The 16,237-nt window shown below is 36.4% G+C and overlaps 1 protein-coding gene across 1 annotated transcript; it reads right to left on the reverse strand.

Moving 5' to 3' along the window:
* Nucleotides 1-88: 88 nt before the first annotated feature.
* On the reverse strand, nt 89-12,335 carry LOC132549074 (GTP-binding protein 2-like). The gene is made up of 12 exons (XM_060212976.1): nt 12,136-12,335; nt 11,678-11,704; nt 8,813-8,997; nt 8,099-8,213; nt 7,589-7,786; nt 6,370-6,544; nt 5,825-6,041; nt 5,411-5,546; nt 5,119-5,177; nt 4,668-4,839; nt 4,284-4,448; nt 89-2,221 (listed from the first exon to the last, which is right to left on the reverse strand). The coding sequence occupies exons 1-12, from the start codon at nt 12,202-12,204 to the stop codon at nt 2,057-2,059; spliced, it is 1,683 nt and encodes a 560-aa protein (XP_060068959.1). The 5' UTR covers nt 12,205-12,335; the 3' UTR covers nt 89-2,056.
* Between the last annotated feature and the right edge of the window lie 3,902 nt (nt 12,336-16,237).

Genomic DNA, 16,237 nt, shown 5'->3' on the forward strand with positions numbered 1-16,237 from the left:
TATATTGTCTACAGACTAAATCTCGACAGGTAAGTCATACCTGGGGTATATTGTCTACAGATTAAATCTCGACAGGTAACAGAGACTAAATCTCAACAGGTAAGTCATACCTGGGATATATTGTCTACAGACTAAATCTCGACAGGTAAGTCATACCTGGGGTATATTGTCTACAGATTAAATCTCGACAGGTAAGTCCTACCTGGGGTATATTGTCTGCAGACTAAATCTCGACAGGTAAGTCATACCTGGGATATATTGTCTGCAGACTAAATCTCGACAGGTAAGTCATACCTGGGGTATATTGTCTACAGACTAAATCTCAACAGGTAAGTCATACCTGGGATATATTGTCTACAGACTAAATCTCAACAGGTAAGTCTTACCTGGGATATATTGTCTATAGACTAAATCTCAACAGGTAAGTCATACCTGGGGTATATTGTCTACAGACTAAATCTCGACAGGTAAGTCATACCTGGGGTATATTGTCTACAGATTAAATCTCAACAGGTAAGTCATACCTCGTTAAAGACTCTAAATCTCAATCCACAGGACAGATCTTGTCTACTCACAAAACATATTGACCACTAAGATGCATTTTGTGTACAGACTTTAAATCTCTTAACAAATTAGATACATTTTGTCTATAGACTCAACAAATCATCCATACTTTGTCTACAAACTACATCCAAAAAGATCAGTCGTACGTGGCCTACTGACTAAATCTCAACAGATCGGTCGTACCTTATCTACAGACATTAAATCTCTCCGTTGACTGGTTTCAGATACATTAAAGCACTATAAGCAAGAAAACGAAACAGGACACCAAACACACGATCAAAAATGATCAAACAATATCAGTGATGTAAGATCTTGTAGGTTAACTAGTGTTTCATACTTCAAGAAGATTAAATTATACATATCTGCAGATTCATCAACATCTTTAATAAATTAAAACAAATCTGTCATATTACATCAGCGACACATTCAAATAACAAGCTACAACATATCAGCAAACTGTTATGTACAAAATCACAGCCACAATGCTTTAGGACCCATGTCTACTTATGGAAGCTATGTACAAATTTGCTCAATAATCTACCTAATAACCTATTGCACACGTTCTGACACCATCCAAACTGATCTGAGATCCAGTTATCAACTCTCACTCAAAACAAAATAAAACAAAATCTAACTGTTTATTTTTTCTAAACCTAAACTTGAAAAATAGACATATCCAGGTGCCTTATATTTAATTATTCCAAAACAGTTTTGTTTCTAAATGTGAACATGAACCAATACATCATGAAACACCTGTAAAACTCATTTTAAAATCAAGATTTATGGAAAATAATTAAGTACTTGGCAAGATAAAACATTGGTATAAGAGGTCATCTAAAATATACATGGTATAAAATTGTCTCGAAGTTAAGAGAAGAGAGATTTTACTTTGTTAGTGTAACATTGAGGGGAGGACTCACTTCCTGAATGACGGTTAGTTTGTTCTAAAACTCCAGACAAACAGGAGCATCATACCACTGACAGTGCTATATACAAAGGTGACTTACAAAGGAAGCAAACTATGTAAAGATTAAATTTCAAAACGTGTCAACAACAACAACAACAGCATACAAACAATAACAAATAACTGTGATAAAAGGAATGGTTTCAACTGCCTAAAAATTATTTTATAATAGTTTCCATGCAAACAAAATAAAATGTTAATGGTGTTCATGAAATTAAGATATTCTTAAGAATTATAAAAGATAAAAAGTAAATGAACACTGGTATTAGTGCTGGATCTATATTATACACCAAAATCCAGTTATCTATCAAATTACCCAGGAATATCTAGTACCAAGATCTTACTGGTATGTGATAACATACAGGTCCCTGACACACACAAAAAAGTCAACTATACCAAACTGGGAAATGTTGTACCAGGTAAAATGTACTATGCTACATTTGATTTTGAATTTATGAAACTGACCACTCATAATATCTAAAAAAGATTTGATTAAAAACCTATATTTTCACTCCAACAATTCCTGAATCACCGCATGGCCTCTTCACTTCGCCATGGTATTGTCTTGACAGTTTCCCCCATGCCTTTGGTGGTGCCCTGGCGGAAGAGAAGACGTGATCCAACTCTCATGTACTCAGGCTGTTTCATCAACCTAAACCTCACCCGGGCCTTCTCATTGGTTTTGATAGATTGCTGTAAAAAACAGGTAATTGTTATCTTCATATTCAAACAGAGAACAAATTCAAAATGTCTGAATTTCCTGTGATACTGGATACTGGAATACCTGGAGTTCAAAACACTAATGATGTTTTATGAATTCTCTGAAACACTGAAATACCGTACCTGGAGTACAAAACACTGATATTTCTAAATGACTGCTGAGTACATCAATACAACAACTTACCTTCACCCCACCTTTATAAATTACACTCACTCTTTCTATCTCGTAACATATACAATACAAATGGACAGAGATAAAATGGAAAAAAACCTAACTACCTACAATACAAATACAAATCTGACTGTAAGACCAAGCCCAATGAAATCAAACGACTCTGGTGACCATCGCACTGAACATCGTACTGAACACTGTACTGAACACTGTACTGAACATCGTACTGACCATCGCACTGAACATCGTACTGAACATCGTACTGACCATCGCACTGACCATCGCACTGAACATCGTACTGAACATCGTACTGACCATCGCACTGACCATCGCACTGAACACTGTACTGAACACTGTACTGAACATTGTACTAAACTAAGAGTTACACTATAACTGATCTTTTGTTGTTCTTTAACCTTTGTGGTACAAGAACTGAACACTACCTTCATGTTCTTTTATCTAACAAGTATACTATAAAAGCCAATCCTCCAAAGTCTCTATGAACAAATTGTGCTATACAAGCTGAAGTTCTCTCCCAACATAACATGTCTCAAACCTTCATCACCTTACAAGGGTATCACAAATCCCCATTACTTAACTAGGATGTCTCAAACCTTCATCACCTTACAAGGGTATCACAAATCCCCATCACTTAACTAGGATGTCCCAAAATCTCCATCACCTTACAAGGGTATCACAAATCCCCATCACTTAACTAGGATGTCCCAAAATCTCCATCACCTAACTATCCTCCAAAGTCTCTATGAACAAATTGTGCTATACAAGCTGAAGTTCTCTCCCAACATAACGTGTCTCAAACCTTCATCACCTTACAAGGGTATCACAAATCTCCATCACATAACTAGGATGGCCCAATTCTCCATCACCTAACTAGGATGTCTCTGTCATGTTAGTGTAGCAGGGTTATCCCCCTTCTCGGAACTCCTGTCTATATTTGGTAGCGGGGATTTCCATTTTCTGTGTCATATGCTGAATGTTTCAAGATGTCGGACGTGTTTACATCGCTGAGCGATTCACACAGTACAATTCTAGGAATTTTACCATCTCTAGTCCCCCAAAGAGTGAGTTTATTGCCCCATACAAGTTCAAGAATTATGTTCTTCCAATTGTTGTAAAATAGTCACTGCCTTTGATACGCTACGCAAGTTGGAACTTATTACCAATCTGCCAATTTTTCCACTGTCCCATTTCGCCCCATAATGTTTTCATCCTGAATCGACCCACTATTTGCTCCCATCTCGATTTCGTGTTCTTTCTATGTTTTTGCTAAATATCAGCCGTAGTAGATTTTTCCCAATTACTCGTGTTGTGTGCCCAAATTTTGGTAAGTGACTTATGAGTGTTCATTTTGTTCTTTCAGTTTTTCACTACATACATGCTCACATCCATAGTCTGATCTAAATACATACATCGATCAACATGTTGTACTTCGTTTGACTTCTGCGTGTTAGCGACATACTTGAAGTATTGCTTTTTCTGGAATAAAATCGAAGCCAACATTTCTACATGCTTCAAGCGTTTTTCATTTTCATCGATCACAGGCTTTTCCCTTACAAGGGTGTCCCAAATCTCCATCACATAACTAGGATGTCCCAAACCTTCATCACCTTACAAGGGTGTCCCAAATCTCCACTTAACTAGGATGTCCCAAACCTTCATCACATAACTAGAGTGTCCCAAATCTCCACCACTTAACTAGGATGTCGCAAATCTCCATCACCAAACAAGGGTGTCCTGAATCTCCATCATCTAAGTAGGGTGTTCCTAATCTCTATCACCAAACAATGATGTCCTGAATCTCTATAACCATATATCACCTAACTGTACTGTAGAGTTACCTACCTTCCCTTCAATCTTGATGATTTTACATGTCTGACACACACTACCGACGTGAATGGTGGCCTCAAATCCAGTCGTGATTTGTTTGGAGTGATACAGGAGATAAATGTCTGCCTCAAACTCCTCACATGCACTGACGCTCATCTCTGGACTCACCAGCACCATACCCTACACAAAGGACACCATCAATAGTATGAAACCCTGAGATACTGTAGCAGGTCTAGTACAATAATTAGAAATTTATCTTCCTAAAGTAGATTACACTAGATGACAAGTTACAGTTAATCATGAAAGTGTATGTTATAAATTAATCTGCAGCTGTACATCAATGCTTTCTACAAAAAAAAAAAAAAAAGATTTAGATGTTCCCTAGTTTAAATGATGTACCTTGCGTAAATGCTCCCTCTCCATATTGGCCAGAGCTACAGTTGCAGTCTGCCCTGCTTGAATGAAGCGGCATGGCAGACGGTTTCTGTGAACAGTTTTAACAACAGCTTGGCGGAACTCTCCACCTTCAAATGGCCCCAGTTGTAGACAATCTCCCTCTTTGATGGACCCCCTATATAAACAGACATGTGATCACCATTAAGACAATTCCCTGATGGTTTTGTGCAAACATCATCATGGCAGTCTAACCTTAGATTCCACTCTAACATTGACATCTGATACCCGGCTGAACTTAATTGTATGATGGGTTTATTGTCTTGTGAACAGGTATCTGACAACCAGCTGAACTTAATTGTATGATGGGTTTATTGTCTTGTGAACAGGTAAGTCATTTCATGGTTGGATCTTCTTGTGATATTTGTATATGAATGTCTATGAGAGTTTATCTTACCTGTGTATGGTGCCTCCTACTACACTCCCAACTCCTGGCACCGAAAACAGAGTGTCAATCTGAAAATTACCCAATACACACTTATCATTCAGACAGTGGAAGAAAAAACTAACTTCCAAAACCCCACAACTGCAACTAGCTGGTTGCAATCTAATGCTCTCATTCTCATCATTTTACATATTGTTTCTGTTTAAAAAGAATTTCTTTCAATGTGTTATATACAAATTTTAGAATGTACATATAATAAACATGTATAAGGTATACAAGATTCCATTTACTATAATTAAATTACCTGAAACTCTGTAAGGTCTTGAGTTAATTTTTCTCGTTCCTTCACATTTTTCATGGAAGGAAGAACATTTAAGAATGTGGTTAGTAGATCTAAGCTTTTCCCAGTTACACTTGATATGGTGAATATTGGAGTGATTCTGAAAAACATAAAACACATCAAACATTAAAATACTGATATTACTCAATATAACTGCTTCCCAAACCTGTAATTACAGGAGATCAAGATCTAAGTGTACATACAAACAAACGCTGAAATCCTCCATTACCTAAATATTGAACGGTGTACAGCATTACAAACCAGTAACTAATTCTATCACCTTTACCGTCAGAAAATATGGCAGTTCAAATACCTTTATTTGAAATTCATTCAACACCGAAATTCATTTTGTTCTGCTACAACCAAGTAAATCATTACCTGTCTGTGTCAAAGTTTGTCGCGGCTGTGATGGCATCATCTTCGGTTTTGATTCGCAGTGGAACTCGTTTACAACCTGGTGACTTTAAGATCTTCTCCAGCTGAGATACTGTCCTCTCCATCAGGAATTTCCGACACATGTCTATCTTACTTATCACCACAAAGATAGGTACATTTAGAGCTAGGGCATACCCCAGGTGTTCCTTAGTGGTTCCAGCTAAAGACAAAAAACATCATAAATTACAAATAAGAAAAATATCAAAGATAAGTACATAAAAGTCGAGGCCTATAGCAGTTGTTCCTTTGTGGGCCCAGTGAGAGATAAAACATGTTTATGTTATTAAACACAAATAATATGGTAACAAGAAAAAATCTTTTTGTCAAAATTTGATTGAGGCTAATGTAGATCAAAAATTCATTTTCAGTCAACCATTTTCTGAATGAATCAAAAAGTTGGAGTTCTTTTCTGTCACCATCAATTGTAGTATTTACAATGATAAAGAATTAGATACGAAGTGTTGAATCACAGTTACAAAGGAACTTACCCATTCCAGTGTTAGCACTGACCACCAACATAGCAAAGTCTGGGGCATGACCAGTCAATCCAAAAATAGTGGTCTTCAGATATTTATGATGCCCAGCAAGGTCTATGAGAGTGATCAGCTTGGACGAATTCTCACAAATTTCCTCCACAGTTCGAGATCCACTATAATTTACAATCTGAAAAATAAATGAACTGTTTTCACACTAGCTGCTACATTTTTAATACATACTAAATAAAAAGTCATTTCAGGTACACCAGGTATGCAAATATGCAAACAGAAGTTCTTAAAACACAATCAGTAGATAATTTAATTGTGAAATTTCCATAGCAACACTGTCAATTTCATCAGACAAATGACTAATTTGAAGTAGACCTACCTGCATATACAGCAGACCAGCCACCCCATCATGCAGCTAACCTACCTCTCCTTATAACAGATCTACCTTCCCTTATATAGCACACCTATCTCCCCTTTATAAAGCACACCTATCTTCCCCTTTTATAGCACATCAATCTCCCCTTTATATAGCACACCTATCTCCCCTTTATAAAGCACACCTATCTTCCCCTTTTATAGCGCAGCCATTTCCTCTTTATACAGCACACCTACCTCCTCTTTATACACCACACCTATCTCCCATTTATAAAGCACACCTACCTCCTCTTTATACAGCACATCTATCTCCCATTTATACAACAAACCTACCTACTCTTTATACAACACACCTATCTCCCATTTATACAGCACACCTACCTCCTCTTTATACACCACACCTACCTCCTCTTTATACAGCACATCTATCTCCCATTTATACAACACACCTACCTACTCTTTATACAACACACCTATCTCCCATTTATACAGCACACCTACCTCCTCTTTATACACCACACCTATCTCCCGTTTATAAAGCACACCTACCTCCTCTTTATACAGCACATCTATCTCCCATTTATACAACACACCTACCTACTCTTTATACAACACACCTATCTCCCATTTATACAGCACACCTACCTCCTCTTTATACACGTTTATAAAGCACACCTACCTCCTCTTTATACAGCACATCTATCTCCCATTTATACAACAAACCTACCTACTCTTTATACAACACACCTATCTCCCATTTATACAGCACACCTACCTCCTCTTTATACACCACACCTACCTCCTCTTTATACAGCACATCTATCTCCCATTTATACAGCACACCTACCTCTCCTTTACTATTAAATCCAAGGATTTCATGACTGATGCTTGAGGTTCGTCCTGACTGAATTTCATGTAGATGTTGGAAGAGGTTGAGTCTAGCACGCCCTCTTCCATTGTCTAGCTCGCCTTGGGTAAGCACACCCAACAGTGTACTCTTGCCTGCATCTACATTCCCGAGGACTGCTAGCCGTAGGTCAATAAACTGCAAGAAAAAGTATTAAGGTAATATCAAAAACACAAATATAAACCTTACTCACGTAAATAGCCGATCAGAATTTACAAACTGTAATCTTACTTAAAAATCACATATGTTTACCCTAACCTGTCTCTTTACACACCTACTGACAAAGCCATCATAAAATTCAAGTATATGAAATGAATCCTACATTGCTTCCAGTTTTACACTTGATTTCCTTTGGATAAGTATATATAGGGATCCACATGGTCAGGTGTGACAATGCTGTAATACATTACTACAAATTATATCTTTACCATAGCAACCGAATTATGTTACCTGCTGGTCATCTGGAACTTTTCTGACAAGGATTTCTAATGCCCGTTTACGACACCCCGCACCATCATCACTGTCCACTAGTCGCTCCCTCAACACTGAAGTGGTGGCCCCTAATCTGCACACAGAACAGGTAAAGATTACAACCATAGTACATTATTACACCAACTGGCAGAGTATAGAATTTTGGACTGGCCATCAATCTGTATGTAAAACAGTTAAAATTATTTACACCTAAACTGTGATCCCATACACTGCACATGTGAACTATTTAAAAAGACATGTTTGGAAAGAAAGTTCCTTGTATTTGTTGACTTAAATTAGCAGTGAAATTAACAATTTTTTCCTTGAATTTGTTGGTTGTCACTCTGTGAACAGCCAGTGTTACCTAGATATTATAAAGCTTTATATTCTAATTGTGGCTGGTGGCAACCTCAAATCAACTGAACTGAACCCACCCTGAGTAAGAATTGGACAACACACCTTGGATCTTCACCTGACTTCTACCAACTGAGCTATATCATGGCCCTGATGTACATTTGAAAAGATATAACCGAATCTATTTCAGAAGCAGTATCTTACCAATTTCATATTGGTAACATTGATTCTCATGTTTTTTTTCTTGCAAAACATCAAATTAATTATTGACAATGGTAACTAATTAGCTCTGCATTATAATGGCTAGAGGAGTAGAGACACTATGTTTGACTATGGTACCTGTCTGCCATTCGATTGAGGGTTCGTACTGAAGCCTCTAACTCCACATCTGTAAGTCCCACTAACATCCCATTGTCCTCCACTCCTATTTCGTAGATGGCTTCCCCGTGTCCCTCCTCTAATCGCCATTTCATTTGGGTAACCAAGTGTTCTAATCGAAAGTCTGATGGGTTGACTAGTTTCAGCTGTGAAATTGCAATAAAAGGAAACATTTAGGTACCATACAACATCTTTCTAATGGATGAATTGTGATGGTATATCAAAATTCAAAAGTTAGTCCTCTTCCATATACATTATAACAATTCAATAATAAGTATGAAGGTATGGTAAAAATTAATTAAATCTGTGTACTTGTTTCTTTTATGTAATTAGTTTTGTAGGTAGCAGTACACAGTTTCTAAGTGTGACCATGGGTGATATTTTTGTTCATAAGATTACCCCATAATAAAGGTTTTAATTAAAATTTCAAAAATAAATTCTAGTTAAAATTGGTCTTCTTGTGTTGAAGTGGACAATGTGGGGTTTCATTTTTTTCAGAATAATATTTGAGCTTTGTGTTGGAAATTAATATTTGAGCAGTCTCGAATCTGCATCTACACACCAAAAACAAGCTTTACAGGAAGTGAAATTTTCATAGTGTTTTACACCTGATCATGTTGTGAAGGATTTTCGCATTGGGATTTGCTAAAATGTAAGTACATGTAATTTGTTACCATGATAGTGCTGTTGAATTTAAGACAGGTGTTCAGAAATAAATTTCTTCTATAAAGTTATAAAGTTGTAGTGTTAGATTGGAATTAGCAGTAATTTTGCATTTTTAGCATTTTTAGCATTTTTTCAGTTGGTAAGCATGGCAATCACATGTCAGAAATCAGGGGAAATCTTTTATTTACACAATCTTATCTCTCTACTAATAATGTATAATAAAATAAATTTACAAATAATGATGTATTTTTCACAACCAAACTGCTATAACTCAAACATGACCAATAATTTCAGTAAAAATGCAAATTAACTGTTTTCTGCTACCTCAGGAGTTGAAAATGCTGAAACACTCCTAAAACTACACCTATCAATCATTTTAGATAGATATATGCATTATCTTTTTCTAATTCATCATGATTAAATAAGGAAGTAAGTATGTGTTAGGTAATATCTATTTGTGGTGTCTGGTGATGAAGTGTTTATTTACATTATCTGATAATGTAACACACTATTCTGACTTACATATTATGCTATGTGACAGAAGATCTATAATTTATTTATTTTCCCTTATATATAATAAGATTTCTTACTAAGGTAAAAAGGCAATGTGTTCTCTGGATACAATTAAATAAGCCTACAATAATGTGGTTCATGTACATATACTATCATCTTTTTTGCTTATACACATATTTTCAAAATTATAACATTTTTCACCTTGACTGATGTTTTTAAACACCATCACGCTCTGTTTACTATAAAGCTGAACAGATCACATAATTGTTCACATTTCTAAATCATCTTTGTCAGTAGAAAATGATAAAAAGTTGTAGTCAATCAGTTTTCATAACCTAATAATTGTGACAATGTCTATGAGGAGTGAGTTGAAAGACTCATAGCATGTATTGAAGATAAGTTTGTGGGCCTAGATCAAGAGTGAAAATTAACAATCTGCCCGGTAATTTTTGTAGGATTCCTTTTTTCAGGCGAGTCGAAAACACAATGTCCAAAATTTGGGAGAGTCCCATTATTAAGAAATTTTGTGGCCAAGGCTTCTAAAAATTTACATGGTTCCTTCAAAAATATGAATCCAGGACTGAAATTACCAAGCCACCAAAATCAATACATCTTAATTCACCTGCTAGTAATGTCACAAAGTAACTGAGTCTTTGCTGCTATACAGCCATACCTGAATTTTACATGAACTTGATAGTTTTCTTTAAAAGCAAGAAGTAAACATTGGATAATGAAATTACAGACAATATCATATTTATAAGGTCATTCATGTTGTTTTTTTATGTATTATTTTTATCAAAACCTGGAAAGTTTATCTTGAGGTTTTTCTGATTTTAATTTGAGAAATTAACAGAAAGGGTTAGTTTTGAATCATACATGTTTATATATACATTCAATAATATTCTCTGACACTGATTTTTACCATTACAGTCACTTTAAATATTATACTACCAAAACACTTCATCAAGCCAAAAATTTATAATTATCTAAATCCCAAAACTGGGTCAGTTTTTGTTTGTTTCAACAGTCCTGAGTTTAATCTTTTGACTGTATATATACATCTATCTATTATCCACACATACCTATTGTTTAGGCACTACAATGTATACAGGTATATACTTTATGTGGAATGTGACATATGAATAAATGTATACACAATACAATACACAGTAATTAGGTCAGCTGTTATCATGAATTTATCATATAAAATGAACATGAAACATCTAAATTTACAGTGTTAATTTGAGGATTTATAGTAAAACACAAATATATATCTGTGTTTATCTTAGCTCTAAATAAGGCATCCCATTGATACAAGACCAGCCATAAATATTAATGTTATGACAATCAAATGCTATTTTGTTTTCTGCCAATAAACCCCCTAACTTTGAGACAGAATCTTTCATCAATATTTTACCAGTAAAGCAGCAATTGAGCATCATTTAAGGCTTATTATGATGTTCAGTATTTTATTTACACTGGGTTATAAAAGTTCCTGCTGGCCTACTGGGCTTATTACATGATATATCATACAAATCACTCGCTATTAGTTACATGGGCTATATAGTCACGATATTCAATATAGCTTCCACAGAAATCATCATATTGATATAAACACAACATTACAATATTATAAATCATACTTACTTTATATTCTATGTTTCCTTCCTCTACCTATAAACAAAAGAAACAAGATTATTTCCTGCTCGCATACGTGTTACCACGGACAGATTATTATAATTCCGTCTTCTTACCTTCAGGTCTACACTTACATAACAAATAAGACCATGCGTCTAGTTTTGATCATCTGACATCAGATCTACGGAGATCAGTTGACTTATGAACAATCGGTATTAGATTTCGGCCTTTGTGGGTTTTGTTTACAAACAAATAATGACGTGAGAGCCTCTACATTTATCTGGAACTAATTCAAAATCTGTCTTGCTATAAAGCAAACAGAAACTTGACATATCAACCAAGAGGGAGGAGGATATCATCTTATTCATCATCCATATTAAAATTTACAAGGATTTGGACGAAATAAGCCAAAGTTGTCATTGGAATGACACTGGCTGTCATATCTGTCAAAACAAAACGTATCTTACCTCAGGCGGCAGCGAAGCAGGTAGCTCTTCTGTCGAGGTGGTGCCAAATAAATCGACAAGATCGTCCATTTTTACCTATATAAATCTATCATATATGGATCGAGGTGTCCATTAGTACACCGATTACTTCGTTTGCGTCCCTAGTTGTGCAACAACAGTCGCGGAAACTTGGCATATTGCAATCAGCTGTTACCACTTTCCGGCGCCATATTGCATCACTTCAAAGAAGGGAGTTAACTCTAAATACGTTACAGTTCAGTACAGTAAAAGCGGGAAGATTTCAATAGTGTAAACATGTTTCGTTTAGAAAAAATACAAACACTGCGGAACAGTAGGGGAAAGAGATAGGAAAACTGCCATTGAACTTCTCAAATGAACTCGGTATTGAGATGCTTTTAGCAAATCATGACTTCCAGATGATTCCGACATGACAGTTTTGTTTATCAGATAACTACCATTTATAAACCTCTTTAACTACAACTGTCATGTTTGATATTTTAATAATTTTGTCTGGGATATTTACCTAAGCCGTCATTATTGAGAGAACCCGGACGATTAGTTTGGGTAGGGAAGAAGGAGTATGATCGGGACGTGTGAGTTACTCGGGAACGGGAACCGGCTGGTAGTGACATGTACTAGGAGTAAACTGGGCGGGAGTTTATTATAAAAATGGGTACATTACCAGAGATGTGGTTATATAAACTAGAACGTATCCGTCCCTGTCTCATCTGCACTCTGAAAACAGGCATATAGTAATTTGCTTAGTCCTGTTTAGGAAAGATATAGTAAACGGATCTCTACAAATATTTTTTAATCTGCATTCGATATTAGATGTAGAGGCAACACAAAACTTAATTGATCTTTTCTTGTTAATTAATGTATGTGCAGCTTAATGCATGAGCTTGTAAATGTGTGTTTGTTCTACAATTGCACTTGTTCAGAATAAATAAATTCAAAACATATTCGTCAGTCACAGTTACATTTCAGAGTTTACAAGCGCTCACTGTGATAGCCCCTCTTCTGGCCTCACAGCAATCTCTCGCAGAAAGTAAACACACCTGGATACGAATTTCGATTCCTTCGGCTGTAGAATTTCAGAACAATGATTATTTATCTTCGATATTTTATGTGGATACAGGGGTTTCTAAAAGTGTGAACCAGGGTATGTCTAAGCACAAACGACATTTTACATTTTCTGGCCAATATTGCCAATTACAGCTATTTTTATATTGTAAATAACTTCGTTTTAGTAAATAAAATCATGGATTTATTTATAGGTAGGGAAATAACCTTATCCAAGTTTATCTTTACTAATATTCTGTCAGAGTGCTCCAAATTGGGTCAGTATGAAAAATTCCTTTCTATACATTGCTTCGAAAATCTACAGCCGAAGTGTTTTCTATATGCAAAAGTCGTCATAGCTAACATCGGATTTGGAAAATTTGTTCTGACTGGTCAATCTTTGTCGAGCATTCTAGATTAACCATACAGAATTCAATATCAATGATGGGCTTAAAAGATACCCGAAATATCGGTGCGGCCATTGCGATAAAAGAAAAGTGCAAAATCATCATATTTCGAAAAATATGAAGTCCATTTATTTCCTGGTCTCGTATTTAACGCTTCGATTTGCACTCCCCTGTGTATACATTTTGGAGACCCTGATGTAGCGATTGGACACAGTGGTTCTTGTACCTCTGTATGTACCTCTGTCTGCTCTCTTAGGACGTTACATGTTTTTAGGTCATCAGTCCCGCCGTTCGTCGTGCATCGTGCGCCGCACGCTTGCTGTGTGTAAGCTCTCCATTCAAACTACTTCCCAATAACTGAAGGGCCTATGGTATTAGACCTGTAGCATACTGGGACGAAGGGCTATCTAGTTGTTTTAATGAATGACCATGACCCACTTTCAAGGTCACAGGCGTCAATTGTGTAAAATCACGGGTGCTGATATTGGGCCTGTTGCATATTACCACGAAGGACTAATAACTGTTTTCAGATTAATTACCTCTACACAGAGACGTAATATACATATCTGCTCTACCTATTAAGGTCACAATTATCACACGTTTTGAAATATTTAAGTTCACAATAACTAAAAGGCCCAGGGTGTTGATATTTGGCATGTAGCGTGTTGGGTTGAAGGGCTACCAAATTAGTCACAATGACCTACTTCCAATTTCAAATGGGGAAACTGTGTTAAAATCTTCAAACGACTTCTCAATAACCAAAATCCTCAGGGTGCTGATATTGGGACTGTCCTTTGCTGGGATAGAATGTTACCAACAAATTCCCTGAACTGTTTGGACTGATCCTATTATTACTGATGTTGTTATATCACAAGGTCTTTTAAATCAGATGACCTTTAAGGCCTATGTCCCTCCTGTTGTATTTTATTTGTTGTCTTGGGTGGTTTAGGTTTTTTGTTACCTTGTATCTCTTCAATTAATTCAGTTAATTTGTGCATGTAATATTTTTGCGGATTTTATTTTTTTTTTCGTTGTTTGTATGTAAAATGTAGCTTTCTGTTTCTCCGATTTTTTTCTTTTCGGTGAAAGAAAAAATCTAGCTCCACCCACTTGAACATGATTGGATGAGTCAATTGCAACACGCCACCTTGTTGGAACTTCTTTCTTTTGTATGAATGGAATATCTTTTTACATAATTCAATAATGTAGACAAAAACGGACTACAATATCATAAAACACTGCAATATCTTACAATGTATTCAAACTATAAACAACGAATAAATGAAGGATTTATCTGGGGAACATATGTTGTTATTTTGTTTACTCAATTCCGTTTAGAAGGTGACGGGACCACTCATGAATTTTGAATTACTAAAAGTGGCGCGAATTAACTGTCAATGACGTCACGTCATGTCACCAGCAGTTATGCGTAATGATTTGTTATAAAATAATCCTTCACTAAATTATCAAATTCATTCCTTTATGTGCTATTTTTTGGGGGAACATACTGTTTATTCGTTCAGTTTGCAAATAGGGTTTTCTTTCATACCAGCATAAAACTAAATAATATTTCTATCAAGGGGTTACACGTTGCCAAATTTCGTACCACTGGGAATACTGTCAACATATTTTCTATTCTAAACAATACTTTTATTCAATATATATTCAGCAATAAAACATATATATATAACATTGGGGTTAAACACAAGCCGGGAGCTTATTTCCTTGATGGCACAAATCTCATGAACATTGCACGTCAGACTTCAGTTGTACATGAATGTATTATTGTGAAAGTTGTGGCGGAGTCGGATTTTGCCGTACGAGATTTATAGCTATACGCATATAGTGACACTGCGTCACTAGCTCAACTAGGATAGTTTGTTACCCGCAGGTTCCATTTCACAATACTGTGGAAAATTCCTGTCAAGTCCCCGACCAGGAATCGAACCCAGGTCTCCGGCGTGATAATCGACCGGCTCTCCCATCTGAGCCAAAGAGGTATGCTCCGTCAGCTGAGTATTTAACACTATGTACAAATAATACCAACCGTTCTTTCACACAAGCAAATGTAAGTAAACTTCAAGTTAACTTCCTTCACCATTGTAGCGTACTGTAGTCGATGATGATGGAACCAAAGTTGATTTCCATCACTGTCTAGTCTTATGCCGAGACTCAATGTAGCGTTTGGTTTTGGAAATACAAAACGCCACATTTTTACCACCCTTGCTGAAGTCAAGGCGAAGTCTGCCAAAGTCAAGTAGGACGATCCCGCCGACGATAATGATAAGTATGACAAGGCCGGCAGCTCCGATGCCACAAGCGCTGAGTCTATAATCGGTGGCACTGCTCTTTCGTCGCTTGTGTTGAGAGGTAGTGCGCTTATCCACCCGTGTTTCAGCCTTGAGCCACTCTAAACGGTCCCCGAGAGTGGTGTTCTTTTCCCTATAGCACACGCAGTGTTCGGACGACGGGATGACGGTGGAAGATGTGAGAACATCGGTGGTCTGGATCGTAACACTCAAACCCAGTACCGTCGAGGTTTCGTAGTCATAGAGACAAGGACTAGGCGTTACGTCAAAGCTTATATCACGGGAACAATTGTTGTTAGGCGAAGAGGAATCATCGGGAACACT

Source organism: Ylistrum balloti, unplaced genomic scaffold, assembly GCF_031769215.1.
Source record: "Ylistrum balloti isolate Yb309-2 unplaced genomic scaffold, AGI_CSIRO_Ybal_v1 Utg370042, whole genome shotgun sequence".
Taxonomy (NCBI): Eukaryota; Metazoa; Mollusca; class Bivalvia; order Pectinida; family Pectinidae; genus Ylistrum; species Ylistrum balloti.

Bases quoted from the DNA above. Each gene is read 5' to 3' on its own strand.
- LOC132549074 (XM_060212976.1), bottom strand. From the start codon at position 12,204: ATGGACGATCTTGTCGATTTATTTGGCACCACCTCGACAGAAGAGCTA. The intron at 11,705-12,135 runs GTAAGATACGTT...TTTTGTTTATAG, and splicing joins CTGCTTCGCTGCCGCCTGAG to GTAGAGGAAGGAAACATAGA. The intron at 2,222-4,283 runs GTAGGTAACTCT...TGTTTTTTACAG, and splicing joins TCATCAAGATTGAAGGGAAG to CAATCTATCAAAACCAATGA.